General features: G+C 36.2%; 1 protein-coding gene across 2 annotated transcripts in view; it reads left to right on the forward strand.

Moving 5' to 3' along the window:
- LOC307182241 (leucine-rich repeat-containing protein 7-like) overlaps window positions 1-16,956 on the forward strand; it is a 395,705-nt gene that overhangs the window by 103,317 nt on the left and 275,432 nt on the right. Inside the window, exon 2 of one of the 2 annotated variants that reach the window (XM_079913466.1) lies at window positions 10,440-10,537. In XM_079913466.1, coding sequence (XP_079769592.1) covers window positions 10,440-10,537 — 98 coding nt within the window. Of the gene's footprint in view, window positions 1-10,439; window positions 10,538-16,956 lie in introns of those variants that run through there. The other variant, XM_079913467.1, reaches the window with a different exon arrangement.

The following is a 16,956-nucleotide window of genomic DNA, read 5'->3' on the forward strand; positions in this document are numbered from 1 at the left end:
CATTTTGGTACATGACTCTTTTTGAATTATGGTTTTCTCAGGGTATATGACCAGTAGTGGGATTGCTGGGTCATATGGTAGTTCTATTTGTAGTTTTTTAAGGAACCTCCATACTGTTCTCCATAGTGGCTGTACCAATTCACATTTCCACCAGCAGTGCAAGAGTGTTCCCTTTTTTCCACACCATCTCCAGCATTTATTGTTTCTAGATTTTTTGATGATGGCCATTCGGACCGGTGTAAGATGATATCTCATTGTAGTTTTGATTTGCATTTCTCTAATGACTAATGACGTTGAGCATTCTTTCATGTGTTTGTTGGCAATCTGTATATTTTCTTTGGAGAAATGTCTATTTAGGTCTTCTGCCCATTTTTAGATTGGGTTGTTTGTTTTTTTGTTATTGAGCTGCATGAGCTGCTTGTAAATTTTGGAGATTAATCCTTTGTCAGTTGCTTCATTTGCAAATATTTTCTCCCATTCTGAGGGTTGTCTTTTGGTCTTGTTTATGGTTTCCTTTGCTGTGCAAAAGCTTTGAAGTTTCATTAGGTCCCATTTGTTTATTTTTGTTTTTATTTCCATTTCTCTAGGAGGTGGGTCAAAAAGGATCTTGCTGTGATTTATGTCATGGAGTGTTCTGCCTATGTTTTCCTCTAAGAGTTTGATAGTGTCTGGCCTTACATTTAGGTCTTTAATCCATTTTGAGCTTATTTTTGTGTATGGTGTTAGGGAGTGATCTAATCTCATACTTTTACATGTAGCTGTCCAGTTTTCCCAGCACCACTTATTGAAGAGGCTGTCCTTTCTCCACTTTACATTCCGGCCTCCTTTATCAAAGATAAAGTGACCATATCTGCATAGGTTTATCTCTGGGCTTTCTGTCCTGTTCCATTGATCTGTATTTGTTTTTGTGCCAGTACCATACTGTCTTGATTACTATAGCTTTGTAGTATAGTCTGAACTCAGGGAGCCTGATTCCTCCAGCTCCGTTTTTCATTCTCAAGATTGCTTTGGGTATTCGGGGTCTTTTGTGTTTCCATACAAATTGTGAATTTTTTTGTTCTAGTTCTGTGAAAAATACCAGTGGTAGTTTAGTAGGGATTGCATTGAATCTGTAGATTGCTTTGGGTAGTAGAGTCATTTTCACAATGTTGATTCTTCCAATCCAAGAACGTGGTATATCTCTCCAACTATTTGTGTCATCTTTAATTTCTTTCATCAGCATCTTATAATTTTCTGCATACAGGTCTCCTTCAGTAGGTTTATTCCTAGATATTTTATTCTTTTTCTTGCAATGGTAAATAGGAGTGTTTTCTTGACTTCAGTTTCATATTTTTCATCATTAGTATATAGGAATGCCAGAGATTTCTGTGCATTAATTTTGTATCCTGCAACTTTACCAAATTCATTGATTAGCTCTAGTAGTTTTCTGTTAGCATCTTTAGGTTTCTCTTTGTGTAGTATCATGTCATCTGCAAACAGTGACAGCTTTACTTCTTTTCCAATTTGGATTCCTTTTATTTCCTTTTCTTCTCTGATTGCTGTGGCTAAAACTTCCAAAACTATGTTGAATAAGAGTGGTGAGAGTGGGCAACCTTGTCTTTTTCCTGATCTTAGTGGAAATGCTTTCAGTTTTTCACCATTTAGGATGATGTTGGCTGTGGGTTTGAAATATATGGCCTTTATTATGTTGAGGAAAGTTCCCTCTATGCCTACTTTCTGCAGGGTTTTTATCATAAATGAGTATTGAATTTTGTCGAAAGCTTTCTCTGCATCTATTGAGATGATCATATGGTTTTTCTCCTTCAGTTTTTTAATATGGTGTATCACATTGATTGATTTGCGTATATTGAAGAATCCTTGCATTCCTGGAATAAACCCCACTTGATCATGGTGTATGATCCTTTTAATGTGCTGCTGGATTCTGTTTGCTAGTATTTTGTTGAGGATTTTTGCATCTATGTTCATCAGTGATATTGGCCTGTAGTTTTCTTTCTTTGTGACATCCTTGTATGGTTTTGGTATCAAGGTGATGGTGGCCTCGTAGAATGAATTTGGGAGTGTTCCTCCCTCTGCTATATTTTGGAAGAGTTTGAGAAGAATAGGTGTTAGCTCTTCTCTAAATGTTTGACAGAATTCGCGTGTGAAACCATCTGGTCCTGGGCTTTTGTTTGTTGGAAGATTTTTAATCACAGTTTCAATTTCAGTGCTACAGTGCTTGTGATTGGTCTGTTCATATTTTCTATTTCTTCCTCATTCAGTCTTGGCAGGTTGTGCATTTCTAAGAATTTGTCCATTTCTTCCAGGTTGTCCATTTTATTGGCATAGAGTTGCTTGTAGTAATCTCTCATGATCTTTTGTATTTCTGCAGTGTCAGTTGTTACTTCTCCTTTTTCATTTCTAATTCTATTGATTTGAGTCTTCTCCCTTTTTTTCTTGATGAGCCTGGCTAATGGTTTATCAATTTTGTTTATCTTCTCAAAGAACCAGCTTTTAGTTTTATTGATCTTTGCTATCGTTTCCCTCATTTCTTTTTCATTTTTTTCTGATCTGATTTTTATGATCTCTTTCCTTCTGCTAACTTTGGGTTTTTGTTGTTCTTCTTTCTGTAATTGCTTTACGTGCAAGGTTAGGTTATTTATTCAAGATGTTTCCTGTTTTTTAAGGTAGGATTGTATTGCTATAAACTTCCCTCTTAAAACTGCTTTTGCTGCATCCCATAGATTTTGGGTCGTTGTGTTTCCATTGTCATTTGTTTCTAGGTATTTTTTTATTTCCTCTTTGATTTCTTCAGTGATCACTTCGTTATTAAGTAGTGTATTGTTTAGCCTCCATGTGTTTGTATTTTTTAAAGATCTTTTCCTGTAATTGATATCTAGTCTCATGGCGTTGTGGTCGGAAAAGATACTTGATACAATTTCAATTTTCTTAAATTTACCAAGGCTTGATTTGTGACCCAAGATATGATCTATCCTGGAGAATGTTCCATGAGCACTTGAGAAAAATGTGTATTCTCTTGTTTTTGGATGGAATGTCCTATAAATATCAATTAAATCCATCTTGTTTAATGTATCATTTAAAGCTTGTGTTTCCTTATTTCTTTTCATTTTGGATGATCCATCCATTGGTGAAAATGGGGTGTTAAAGTCCCCTACTATGAATGTGTTACTGTCGATTTCCCCTTTTATGGCTGTTAGTATTTGCCTTATGTATTGAGGTGCTCCTATGTTGGGTGCATAAGTATTTACAACTGTTATATCTTCTTGGATCGATCTCTTGATCATTATGTAGGGTCCTTCTTTGTCTCTTCTAATAGTCTTTAAAGTCTATTTTGTCTGATATGAGAATTGCTACTCCAGCTTTCTTTTGGTTTCCATTTGCATGGAATATCTTTTTCCATCCCCTTACTTTCAGTCTGTATGTGTCTCTAGGTCTGAAATGGGTCTCTTAGACAGCATATATATTTGGGTCTTGTTTTTGTATCCATTCAGCCAAGCTGTGTCTTTTGGTGGGAGCATTTAATCCATTTACATTTAAGGTAACTATCGATATGTATGTTCCTATTCCCATTTTCTAAATTATTTTGGGTTCGTAGGTCTTTCCTTCTCTTGTGTTTCTTGCCTAGAGAAGTTCCTTTAGCATTTGTTGTAAACCTGGTTTGGTGGTGCTGAACTCTCTCAGGTTTTGCTTGTCTGTAAAGGTTTTAATTTCTCCATCAAATCTGAGTGAGATCCTTGCTGGGTAGAGTAATTTTGGTTGTAGGTTTTCTCCTTCATCAGTTTAAATATGTCCTGCCAGTCTCTTCTGTTTCTGCTGAAAGGTCAGCTGTTAACCTTATGGGGATTCCCTTGTGTGTTATTTGTTGTTTTCCCTTGCTGCTTTTAATATGTTTTCTTTGTATTTAATTTTTGACAGTTTGATTAATATGTTTCTTGGTGTATTTCTCCTTGGATTTATCCTGTATGGGACTCTCTGTGCTTCCTGGACTTGATTAACTATTTCCTTGCCCATATTAGGGAAGTTTTCAACTATAATCTCTTCAAATATTTTCTCAGTCCCTTTCTTTTTCTCTTCTTCTTCTGGAACCCCTATAATTCAAATGTTGGTGCGTTTAATGTTGTCCCAGAGGTCTCTGATACTGTCCTCAGTTATTTTCATTCTTTTTTCTTTATTCTGCTCTGCAGTATTTATTTCCACTTTTATCTTCCAAGTCACTTATCTGTTCTTCTGCCTCAGTTATTCTGCTATTGATCCCATCTAGAGTACTTTTAATTTCACTTATTGTGTTGTTCATTGTTATTTGTTTCATCTTTAGTTCTTCTAAGTCCTTGTTAAATGTTTCTTGCATTTTGTCTGTTCTATTTCCAAGAGTTTGGATCATCTTTACTATCATTATTCTGAATTCTTTTTCAGGTAGACTGCCTATTTCCTCTTCATTTGTTAGGTCTGGTGGGTTTTTATCTTGCTCCTTCTTCTGCAGTGTGTTTTTCTGTCTTCTCATTTGCTTATCTTACTGTGTTTGGGGTCTTTTTTTTTGCAGGCTGCAGGTTCGTAGTTCCCATTGTTTTTGGTGTCTGTCCCCAGTGGCTAAGGTTGGTTCAGTGGTTTGTGTAGGCTTCCTTGTGGAGGGGACTAGTGTCTGTGTTCTGGTGGATGAGGCTGGATCTTGTCTTTCTGGTAGGCAGGTCCATGTCTGGTGGTGTGTTTTGGGGTGTCTGTGGACTTATTATGATTTTAGACAGCCTCTCTGCTAATGGGTGGGGTTGTGTTCCTGTCTTGCTAGTTGTTTGGCATAGGGTGTCCAGCACTGTAGCTTGCTGGTCGTTGAGTGAAGCTGGGTGCTGGCGTTGAGATGGAGATCTCTGGGAGATTTTTGCTGTTTGATATTATGTGGAGCTGGGAGGACTCTTGTTGACCAGTGTCCTGAAGTTGGCTCTCGTACCTCAGAGGCACAGCACTGACTCCTGGCTGCAGCACCAAGAGCCTTTCATCCACACAGCTCAGAATGAATGGGAGAAAAAGTGGAAAGAAAGAATTAGTAGAAGAAGAAAGAAAGAAAGAAAGAAAGAGAGGAAGCAAGGAAGGAAGGAAGAAAGAAAGAAAGAAAGAAAGAAAGAAAGAGAGAAAGAAAGAAAGAAAGAAGAAAAGAAGGAAAGAAAGAAAGGAGGGAGGGAGAGATGGAGGGAGGAAGGAAGGAAGGAAGGAAGGACAGAAGGAAGGAAAAAAGAAAGAAAGAAAGAAGATAAAGTAAAATAAAATAAAGTAAAATATAATAAAGTTATTAAAATAAAAAAATAATTATTAAGAAAAAAATTTAAAAAAGAAAAAAAAAAGACAGAATGCTAGGACAAATGGTGGAAGCAAAGCTATACAGACAAAATCTCACACAGAAGCATACACACTCACAAAAAGAGGAAAAGGGGGAAAAATCATAAATCTTGCTCTCAAAGTCCACCTCCTCAATTTTGGATGATTTGTTGTCTAAAGGAGGGAAGGAAGGAAGGAAGGAAGGAAGGAAAGAAAGAAAGAAAGAAAGAAAGAAGAAGATGAAGTAAAATAAAATAGTTATTAAAATAAAAAATAATTATTAAGAAAAAAATTTAAAAAACAAAACAAAACAAAACAGACAGATAGAACCCTAGGAGAAATGGTGGAAGCAAAGCTATACAGACAAAATCTCACACATAAGCATACACATTCACACTCACAAAAAGAGGAAAAGGGGAAAAAATCAAAAATTTTCCTCTCAAAGTCTACCTCCTCAATTTGGGATGATTCGTTGTCTATTCATGTATTCCACACATGCAGGGTACATCAAGTTGATTGCGGAGCTTTAATCTGCTGCTTCTGAGGCTGCTGGGAGAGATTTCCCTTTCTCTTCTTTGTGCTCACAGCTCCCGGGGCTCAGCTTTGGATTTGGCCCTGCCTCTGTGTGTAGGTCGCCGGAGGGCGTCTGTTATTCCCTCAGACAGGACGGGGTTAAAGGAGCCGCTGATTTGGGGGCTCTGGCTCACTCAGTCCGGGGGTAGGGAGGGGCGTGGATGCGGGGCGAGCCTGCAGCGGCAGAGGCCAGCGTGACATTGCACCAGCCTGAGGCGCGCCGTGCGTTCTCCCAGGGTAGTTGTCCCTGGATCCCGGGACCCTGGCAGTGGCGGGCTGTGCAGGCTCCCCGGAAGGGGGGTGTGGATAGTGACCTGTGCTCGCACACAGGCTTGTTGGTGGCAGCAGCAGCAGCCTTAGCATCTCCTGCCTGTTTCTGGGGTCCGCGCTTTTAGCCGCGGCTCGCACCCGCCTCTGGAGCTCCTTTAAGCAGCGCTCTTAATCCCCTCTCCTCGCGCACCAGGAAACAAAGAGGGAAGAAAAAGTCTCTTGCCTCTTCAGAAGCTCCAGACCTTTTCCTGGACTCCCTCCCGGCTAGCCGTGGTGCACTAACCTTTTCTGGCTGTGTTCACGCCGCCAACCCCAGTCCTCTCCCTGCGCTCCGACCGAAGCCCGATCCTCAGCTCGCAGCCCCGCCCGCCCTGCCAGGTGAGCAGACAAGCCTCTCGGGCTGCTGAGTGCCTGTTGGCCCTGATCCTCTGTGTGGGAATCTCCCCGCTTTGCCCTCCGCAGCCCTATTGCTGTGCTCTCCTCCGTGGCTCCAAAGCTTCCCCCTCTGCCACCCGCAGTCTCTGCCCGCGAAGGGGCTTCCTAATGTGTGGAAACCTTTCCTCCTTCACAGCTCCCTCCCACTGGTGCAGGTCCCGTCCCTATTCTTTTGTCTCTGTTTTTTTCTTTTTTCTTTTGCCCTACCCAGGTACGTGGGGAGTTTCTTGCCTCTTGGGGGGGTCTGAGGTCTTCTGCCAGTGTTCAGTAGGTGTTCTGTAGGAGTTGTTCCACGTGTAGATGTATTTCTGGTGTATCTGAGGGGAGGAAGGTGATCTCCGCATCTTACTCTTCCGCCATCTTCCCTTAGTCCCTTCCCCAGTTATCTTTTTCGTGGTTCTAAAAACTTAAAATATCACTAATAGAAGCAAACATTTCAATGAAAATAGATAAATGATAAAAAAAACCTCAATATGTAATTAGAAGATAAACATTTTTACAAATGTGTATATATTTGTGTAGTATATTTAATGTACTATATACTATTTGTATATGAGTATATACTAATCTAAATATTAATATTATGTTCAATAAGAATTACATCAAAATTAAATTTGCACGACATAGTAGAATCTCAAGTATTCAGTCTGCTAGTGAAATTATCTATAGCTAATCATAGACTCATGGAAATAGTGGGTTAAAAAGCAACTAGGAAAAGATTTTTAAAAAATCAGAAAATCTTGATTAAATCTCAGTTACACCTCTTACTTCCTGTGTGGCCAGGATCAGGTCACTGAACATTTCTGAACATTAGCTTCCTCATCTTCAAAATGTTCTTTCAGAAGGTTGTTGTAAGGATTAGATGGAATAAATGATAAATGGTAATACATTGTAAGATATATTCATTGTTCTTGCTAAGGTCAAAGGCCACTATACAGTTTTGTAACATCTTCTGAATTCTCTAAGAAAGAATAAGTTATTTAGCATTTTAATTAATTCATGAGGTTACCAGCCCACTTTTATCCATGTGAGTATCCTTGGAAGATTGTCATATAGTGATCCTTTAAATCTTACTGAATAAAATGAAATATAGTTTATTAAGTTCTTCATTTTGAAAATTGGCAATTTATGTGCATGGATGTTTTGTATTTTTCCAATAACCAGAACATTTGTTTAGCCAGAATTTTTTTCTCAACAGTGTCATCTGTTCTTTTTCTTTATTAAATAAAGGCTAGTTTTCATATTTCTCCTAACATACCAGACATTTAAAATTTTAGTATATGATTTCATTTTTATTTGGGATAATTATGATTAATAATAACTACATTTGCTGAGCTCTTGTATTGTGGTGGACACAGTGTAAGCACATGTACACTATTAACGTATTTAATCCTCACAACAATCCTATGAGGTAGCTAATGTTATCCCCATTTATTGCTGAGAAAATTAAGGTATAAAGTAGCTAAGTATCTTTCCCTAAAATCATCCTTTAAGAGACAGAATGGGAGTTTAGCCCAGGCAGTCTATTCCAGAACCTAGGCTCCTTAAAATTAAACTATACGGCATTGCTAACACTGCATAATCTCTTGCATATCTGCTTGTGAGCATTCCCATAATGCAACATTTGGGCACAATGATTCTTGGTGATCTTTGATGCCAATAGCAACCATGTAAGTGAAACTTTCCTAGAGCCTTTGGCAGTACTTTCTAACTTGTATTTCAGTTTTTCTGACATACCCTCAAATATAATTACGTCAAAATCAACTAGACCATTTTCGTTTTCACATTCTCGATAGTCAGATACATAAAAGGAAAAGTAATAGCCTATCTAAGAGACTGGTTTATGTAGATTTCCAACCAGGGTAAGTTGTCATCCCTCATCTGTATAATCACGATGACTAATTGTTTTTTAAAATTAAATCACAATTTTATGTAGATACTTGCATTTGTAGGTTATGTTTGTTGTATTTTACTATCTTGAGCTTGTAAATACTAGTGATTAACTAAAGTTCACTTAAATTGTTATTATATCATCATGAAAATTCATGTATTTTCTGAAACATGTAATCAAAATAGTGCACTGAATTAATTCGAGTCAGAATCTAGAACATTTTATATAATTTACATGGCTAATCCTCATACTGAAACTGCAGGGATGGTCCTGGAAGCTTAATTTTGCCCCCATATATAGTATTAAAGCAAATTATGTCTTAAACTCTTGAGGTTTTCACTTGATTTCCTGTCATTGTATTATCATAACCTTGAACTCTTTTTCTCACTTGAAATGATCTTCAAGTGAAACTAAATTTCAAGTTATCATCACACATTGAGAAATGTTTTCTTGTACTTTACATACACAAGCATGGGCATATGAGTGAGCATACACACACATATAAAGTAGTCCCTACCTATGAATGGTTTGATTTAAGGAAATATATTTGGAAAAGTATTTCTAAGAACCAGTGACAGCTTCTCTTAGAAATAGTGTTATGTTACTCTTCCAGTACAAAAGGTTATTTATCTCATATTTCACACCATTTTACATATTGTTTTTATTGGATTATCCTTTCCCAATTTCCTCTCTAGACACTAGAAATATAATTCTCTGTACTACTCACCCTAGGAGACTTTCTACCACCATAACCCATAACAACCACACCATTACATGCTATCTGCCAGCATGTTTGTTAAAACAAGTGATATCCCATTAGAATAATTATGTAGATGTTAAAAGCTATGTTTATATTTTTAAATGATAAATATCATTGTTTTGTTTTGAATTTCCAAATCCTAAACACTCAAGAGTTGTTTAATGTTTTCAAAATAAGCAGAGTGTGCATTGCTGGCACAAAACTGTAAGGTTTACTAAAACCAGAAAATACTAACCACAGAGTATATGCTGTTTAATATGCCAACCCAAGTTGCATTTGGCCCATTTATTATTATTTTCTGGTTGTCAGCATTGGAAGTAACTGAGAAGTGCACTTTATATTGACCATATTTTTAAGAAGTCACAATGATTAGAATTAGAAAACCCCTCCCAATTTAATCATTAGCACAGAGGAAAGCAGAAATTAAAACTCCTGAAAACTGGTATTCAGAATGTTGTGAAAGATATGATCTTTCTTTCTAAAGGGCAACGTGATTTTTGATAAATGTGTTTGCTTTATAAGTAATCATTCTTTAGTTAATGGGTCTCTGACTTAGCTTGGACTGCTATAACAAAATGCCACAGACTGGGTGGCTGAAACAATAGACATTTATTTCTAACAGTTTTGGAGTCTTAGAAGTCTACTATCAAGGCACCAGCAGATTCAGTTCCTGGTGCGAGCCCTCTTCCTGGTTTGTAGATGACTACCTTCTCACTGTGTCCTCATGTGGCAGGGGAGAATGAGCTCTGGTCTCTCTTCCTCATCTTATAAAAATACTAATTCCATCATGCGTGTCCCACCCTCATGACCTCAACCAAACCTAGTTACCTATCAAGGGTTCCACATCCAAATACCATTACCCTGGGGATTAGAGTTTCAACATATGAATGGGGGTGTGGAGGGAAAGGGTTGGAGGAGTGGAGGGGGTGGGGACACAAACATTTAGTCCATAACAGTCTTTAACTGGAGAATGTTTATATGAGTTTCATCCACGTGTTTTTATATTTTTAACATTGGAATGCCTAAGAAAAGTCAAGCACTCTCCAGTTTACCAGAGTCACTGCCACTCCCTACTGTCTTACTCCTTGCTAGATACTCTTAATGGTGTGGTCTACCTGAATTGTTGACTCTTGATTTAAACCATTTAACTTGTTAAAATTTATCAAGATTTTGGTATTAAAATATTCTGTTAATTCCCTCCTGTAGGATGGAGAACCTAATAAGGGGAAGGAATCCCCCACAATATCAGAGAAGTCCTTGTAAAGAAGTTCGTGCAGCCCTTCGGAAGAGGCCTGAAGAGGAGTGTAAGTATGTTTAATAGGTTTAACTACATTCTAGGTAGACTTAGGTGAGTGGCATAGTAAAAGTAAAACATTAACCTTTAACTGATAAGTCAAATAACAGAGGTACTTAACAAATACTTGTTGATTCTAATTGAATTTATTTTTTTTTAAAAATATCATATGGTACCTGGATACAGGCACTAAGAACATTGTTTTCTTAAGTGTTTCTCTTGTACTTCAGAATGCTCTACTAATAACTTGGTTCCATGTTCAAATGAGATTGGAAAAAGCTACATGATTTACCACATCTTTCTTAGATATCTGTACCATGAATATTATTTCCAACGAGTCCTGAAGTAAAAAAAAAAAACAAAAAAACAAAAACAAAACAAAAAACTTTTAAAGTGTGTTTAAAGTGAACATTTTCCAGTGTCATTTGACCACAATTCTCTTTCAACCTTTTTTTTTTTAAAACTGAGGACTCTTTGAAAACAACTTCATTAGGCTAAAGAGTAAATGTCTAGTAGCAAATCTAAATCCATTGATCAAAATGAAACATTTGATTTAATCGAATTTAGGAAAAGATTTTGAAAGAAGTCATGTATCCCCTCAGAAGGCCATTTTAATCCATCTTAAAATTATCAAAATGTTACAATATATAATTGTAGAGATTTTATCTAAATATTGCATCTAAATATAGCATTGTTGGAGATGTTTAACATAATACTTGCATTTTAAGTTTATAAGATGACCCATAATACTAGCTTTCCTCATGTCACTTGCATCTAATTATTTTCAGGGTACTAAATCACAATCCATTATGACAAAAATTCAGAAAAAAATTTCTGAATGATGCCTTTTTACAGGAGTTTACATTTTGTAAGGATAGAGCTAATGCAGTGGGTTCACTGGCATATATAGTTTAGTAGATTTTTAAGGTTATATTGGCATTTTAAATTAGTTTGGAGTACACCATTCCAGGTAAAGACCAAATGTATTAAATCTGGGCACACTCATGGCAAGTAGAGTATCTTTGTTTTGTTTCATTTTATTATAAAGTCAATAGATAATCTGATTGGGTTGGCATCTATGTCATTTAATACAGTGTTAGTTTTCTTTTATTTGGTATATTTATAGTTTCTAGCATTATAAACAATATCCAATTAAAACTAAAATTTGAAAATGAAGGTATAGTTCATGGGCATGTTAGAACAAAAACTGTTTATAAGATGCAGACTCGTGCATAAAACTATTGCTTTATTATTGGGTTCATAGGGAAGCTTTGGGATTTCTCCTCTGTGCTGGTTTAAGACAATCAGCTTAGTCTCTATTATAGTTCTGCAGATTTTATTTAGAAACTTAGAAAGGGTTTTTGTGGATAATTCTATAGTTGATTCTCATGGAGTCACAGAGTATATTTAATATATACAAAGTTATTTTTCAGGCCTCTTATACTGAGTTGGTCTGTGCCAGAGGTTGACTACCTATGGTCCATTTACCAAATTCATCCTGACACCTGTTTCTGTAAATAAAATTTTATTGAAACAGCCATCTCCTACTTATTTAGGTATTGTGTATGGCTGCTTTCCATGGCAAAGGAAGAGTTAAGCAGTTGTGACAGAGACTATATGGTCCACAAAGCCAAAAGTATTTACCTGATTCTTTACAGAAAAAGGTTTTAAAACCCTGGTCTGGGCCAGTGGTTCTCAAAGTGTGGTCTTCAGACCAGCAGCAGCATTAGCAGCATCTGGGAACTTGTTAGAAACACAAATTTTAAGGTCTACAACCCACAACTACTGAATCCAAATGTCTGAGAGTCGGATCCAGTAATCTGTGTGTTTCGAAGAAGCCCTACAGGAGATTCTGATGCAAGCTCCACTCTGAAAACCACTAGCCTAAGTCAAATGACTGGCGGCAAGATGACATTAAATCACCATGGATACAAAAGACTAATAATGATAGACATATTTCAGAGTTAAGTCTTATTGTTGTATAATGTAAGGTACATAATATAACTGTTTCCTGTGTTATAACAAGCAAGTCCTCAACAATTGAATCGTGGCAGTCAGGACAATTTTTGAAATATCACTACAGGAGCTCAGCTGGATTGACTGTGTTATTGAACATGGAAGGACATAATGAGAAATGAGAAACATGTAAAGTATTATTCCCTGCCAGAGAGGTCTTCATTATCCCTTGTTAGTTTAATGAACAGTCCTTCTTGTCCTGTACAGACCACTGTTAATTCCCTAAGAAAGAATCCTCTTTTTTAGAATGGGAGGAATATAGTAGTTAATTAAGACATTAACTTTAAAGTCACCATAAGGGTGTTCTAATGTGACACTTAATGAACAGCTGCAGGACCCTGGGTATTATTTCCTTAATCCAAGACTCAGTTTACTTATTTAAAAAATAAGATTAATTAAAGAGCCTACCTTGAAGGGTTATTTGGAGAATTAAGGAAGATTTTTTTAAGTACCTGGTATAGAACTTGGGACTTGGCAAATTTTTTTCCTCCTCTCTCTCTCCTTCTTCATTTATTATTATTGTTCTTTTTTCAAACTAACCATTTGAGGATAGAAAGCATGTTTTGATCATAGAAATAAAAATCTACAGAAATTATAACCACTATTTTTAGAAATAATAATATAAAGCAAGGAACAGGTTGTAAACAAATGACATAAAGCTGGAATTCTTGCAGCAATGTTTGATAGTAATTCGTGTTAGATAGTAATTTGTCTCACACAGTTCTTTCCCTATGATTCTACAAATTCAACATGGGATCTAGACCAAGACTTACTGGTCAGCTCTCATGGAAAGCTGCCAACTTAGAAAGCCAAATGATAGTGGTTTTGTTTTACTGAGAATTGAAAGAATAGTGGAACTTGACTCAGACAATAGGATCCTCCAGATGCAAGGTGAGCCCTCTTGCATTTGGAGATATTGCAAATAAGAGGGTTTTGCTAAATAACAGAATTCATACTGCTGTCTTTTATAATCTTTTATACTTTTTACAATATTATCAATATTAATATCAACATTAGGACACGAGACATAGCTCTTAACCAATTATTTCATGTGAATTATATCTAGCTATATTGCATTTAACATAGCCAAGCAAACTTTCAGTAAAAATTGATTCTTGTAAAAGACAGGCTTTTAAATATGCTCAAGTTACTTACCATTAAAAAATAAAAATAAAAACTTTGTCCTCAAAACCAAAGAACCATTCAGCTACAGCCCTACATTCCCAGACTGTTCTCAGGCAAACCTCTCAAAGGAGTTATCTATACTCACTCCATTTACTTACCCCTGACTCATTCCTCCAAATCAATGTAGTCTGGCTCCTACCCAATCACTCTGCTGAGATGGCTTTCATTCAGACCACTAATAATCTCTTTATGATGCTATATTAGTTTTATATTGCTATGTAATAAATTACCACAAACTTACTGGCTTAAAACAGTTTATCTCACAGTTTCTTTGGGTCAAGAATCCAGGTAGGGCTTGTCTAGGTTCTCTACCTCAGGGTCTCACCAGGCTGAAGTTTCATCATGAACTCAACTGGGGAAGAACCTACTTCCAAGCTTACTTAGGCTTGAATTCACTTTCTTGTGAATTCACTTTCTTGTCATTCTATGACCAAGAGCCCCGCTTTTTGCTGACTTCCAGCTGAGGGCCACCTTTAGGGTCTAGAGATCTCCTGCAGTTCCTTGATATATATACATTCTCAGTATGGCTGCTTACTTCATTATTTATACTAAAAAACATAAATAAATAAAAGTTGAACTAAAAAATATTCAAGTAACCCACAGGAAGGCAAGAGAAAAAAAATAGAGGAATTAGAAACCAGGGGAACAAACAGAAAACAAATAATGAAATGGAGACATAAGCCTTAACAGATCAATAATTACATTAAGTGTAAATGGTGTAAATACCTCAATTAAAAGAGAGAGCCTGTTAGATTGGTTAAAAAAAAAAAGAAAAAAGAAAAAGTTGCTATACAAAATGCCTTTTAAATGTAAAAATATGAAAAGGTTATATATAAAAGGATAGAAAAAGTATTTAAATGAAAGCTTGAGTGACTATATTTATATCAGAAAAAAGTAAGTCCAGAGTAAAACATAATAAAGAAGATAATTTCATAATGATAAAGGGGTCAGTTCATCAAGAGGATATAACAGTCCTAAACAATCCTAAATGTTTATGACTTCAATTTATTTTTTATAAATTTATATTTTCTTAAACTTTGTTTCAATAGCTTTGCTATGTTGTCTTTTTTAAAATTTTTACTCAGTCCAATTTAGTTTTCAATAGCTAAGTAATTCTTGGTAGCATAGTTGTGATTGTGGCCTGTTTAAAAGAAAAAAAAAAACAATACAATTGTTTTCATATAGAGAAATATCTATGAAGGTATAATTTTTCCTCAAAATTTCCCTGAGTCTGTACTGTGTGAACTAAAATTCCACAGAGGCTTTCTGTTCAGTTTCTGAATAATAAGAAAAATTAACTGAAGAGTTTTTCTTTCTTTCTTTTACCATCATAAAATTTAAATTCCTAATAACATAATTCTATCCTTATAGCATTGATATTTTACTTTTCCTTAATATAAACAATCTGTTTTATATTATCAGGAGATAACATTTAAAATTATTTTGTTTTCAAATAACTAAATGCTACCTTTCCAAATGTCAAAATATTCTTGTATTAACCAGTTTGGTGAAAATCATGATAATTAGTCAGGTTCCTGCCTTCATATTAGAAGTTACTGAACATGATTTAACCTTTCCCTAATGATTCAAGGACAGTTTTATAAATACCCATTACTGCCTATAATTCCATCTGGACATCCCTCCAAATCAAGTTGTCATCTTTCACTTCTGCTGTGATTGTTCTTGCTTTTTAGTTACCCATTCTTTTGGCATTCTGTTTCCCATTTTAGTTTTCTCCTTCAGAGAGCTGATGCACCATCCTTATTAAGAAGTTTATATTAAATATGTGTCAATGAATCAAGGATTGAAAGGCACTCAAGCCTTGGATGATTTATGGTAAATAGGATAAAGGAGTAGGGAACACTAAATGCAGTGTAAGAAGTGGAGTGCATTAATTTAAAAGATCCTAAGGCTACCCTTCTTCTCGTGGATTTCATCTCAATTTTGTGGTGAATCCCCAGATACTTGTATTCTTTACCAGGTTCCTATTTCAAACTATGTATTAATGACTCAAGTATGATGTTGATGACCGGGTGTTACTGTCATCTCACTCACTTGGTCTGGGGGCTTATGCAGTGGGTGTGGGGAAGGGCTCATATCTGCTAAGGAAATTTGAAGTAATCCTCAGGATGGTAACACCATGCTGTGTAGTTATAGACCTCACACACGTGCATAACAATGTCAGTATGCAGAAGAGTTACTATCTTTTCTCGGGCTTCTCTTTATGCTAGGAAACCTCCTAGATGATCCTAGAAAATGTTCCCTATCATTTCACTAGCCTAAATTGGGATGTATTCCTATTCCTGTACCATTACTATACACCATAAGAATGCTATGCACTCACTGGCTTAAGCCTGTTATACTGGACCGATCAGGTTCAAGAACTGGTTGGTATTAAAAATAATCCTAGATAAGTTAAGGAAATGAAAGTAAGATGATGTATTTGCCATTTGACCTAGCGTAATGGAACAGGTAAGGTTATTCAACACTGTATCCTATACTATTGTTTGTATTGTATATTTGTCTGTATATACTTAGCTATCCCAAAATACTTTAGGGATGGGAATGGGGACAAGGAACAGAAGAAGTGGTACTTGGGAGATCAGGAATCTGGGCACTGATATTAAAGTGACTTCCAGGCCTCTATATATCATTCAGAGCCCTCTTTTCCTATCTAAGCCCTACAATTTGTGGGCAGTTATGTGTCCATTATCTTCAACTGCTCCTTTAACTTTCTTTAAAATACAGTTCCTTCTGGTTTGGAATGAGACCCATTTCCCCTACATCTCCCTTCCATTCTAGAGCCAGCCCTTCTTTCTTTCAAATTTGAACTATTATTAGTCATATTGTATAGATGAAGCTATAGGATCTCAGACATGTTAAATAATTTATGCAACGTCACACAGCTAGTAAGTGCCAAAGCTGGGACGCAAACGTTGTTTGACTCCAGAAGCTACCTTGTTCCTACTGTTCCATGCTATATACCTACACTACAGTATTCTGTGTCCTCATTTTAGCTTTCCATGATTCATTTTCTGAATTTTTAAACATAAACTATCATACAAAGAAATGTATATAATGTGTATATAGCTTAAAGAATTATAAATTAACAGTCATGTGTCTAAAACATCAGGGTTGCTGAATTACACATTCCTATCCAGCTCTGCTTATCGTTTTAGTTAGCATATCCATTCTAGGAGACTAGTCTTTCCCACTCCTCATTTCTTA

The sequence above is a fragment of the Stenella coeruleoalba genome (genome assembly GCF_951394435.1).
Source record: "Stenella coeruleoalba genome assembly, chromosome: 1".
Lineage (NCBI taxonomy): Eukaryota > Metazoa > Chordata > Mammalia > Artiodactyla > Delphinidae > Stenella > Stenella coeruleoalba.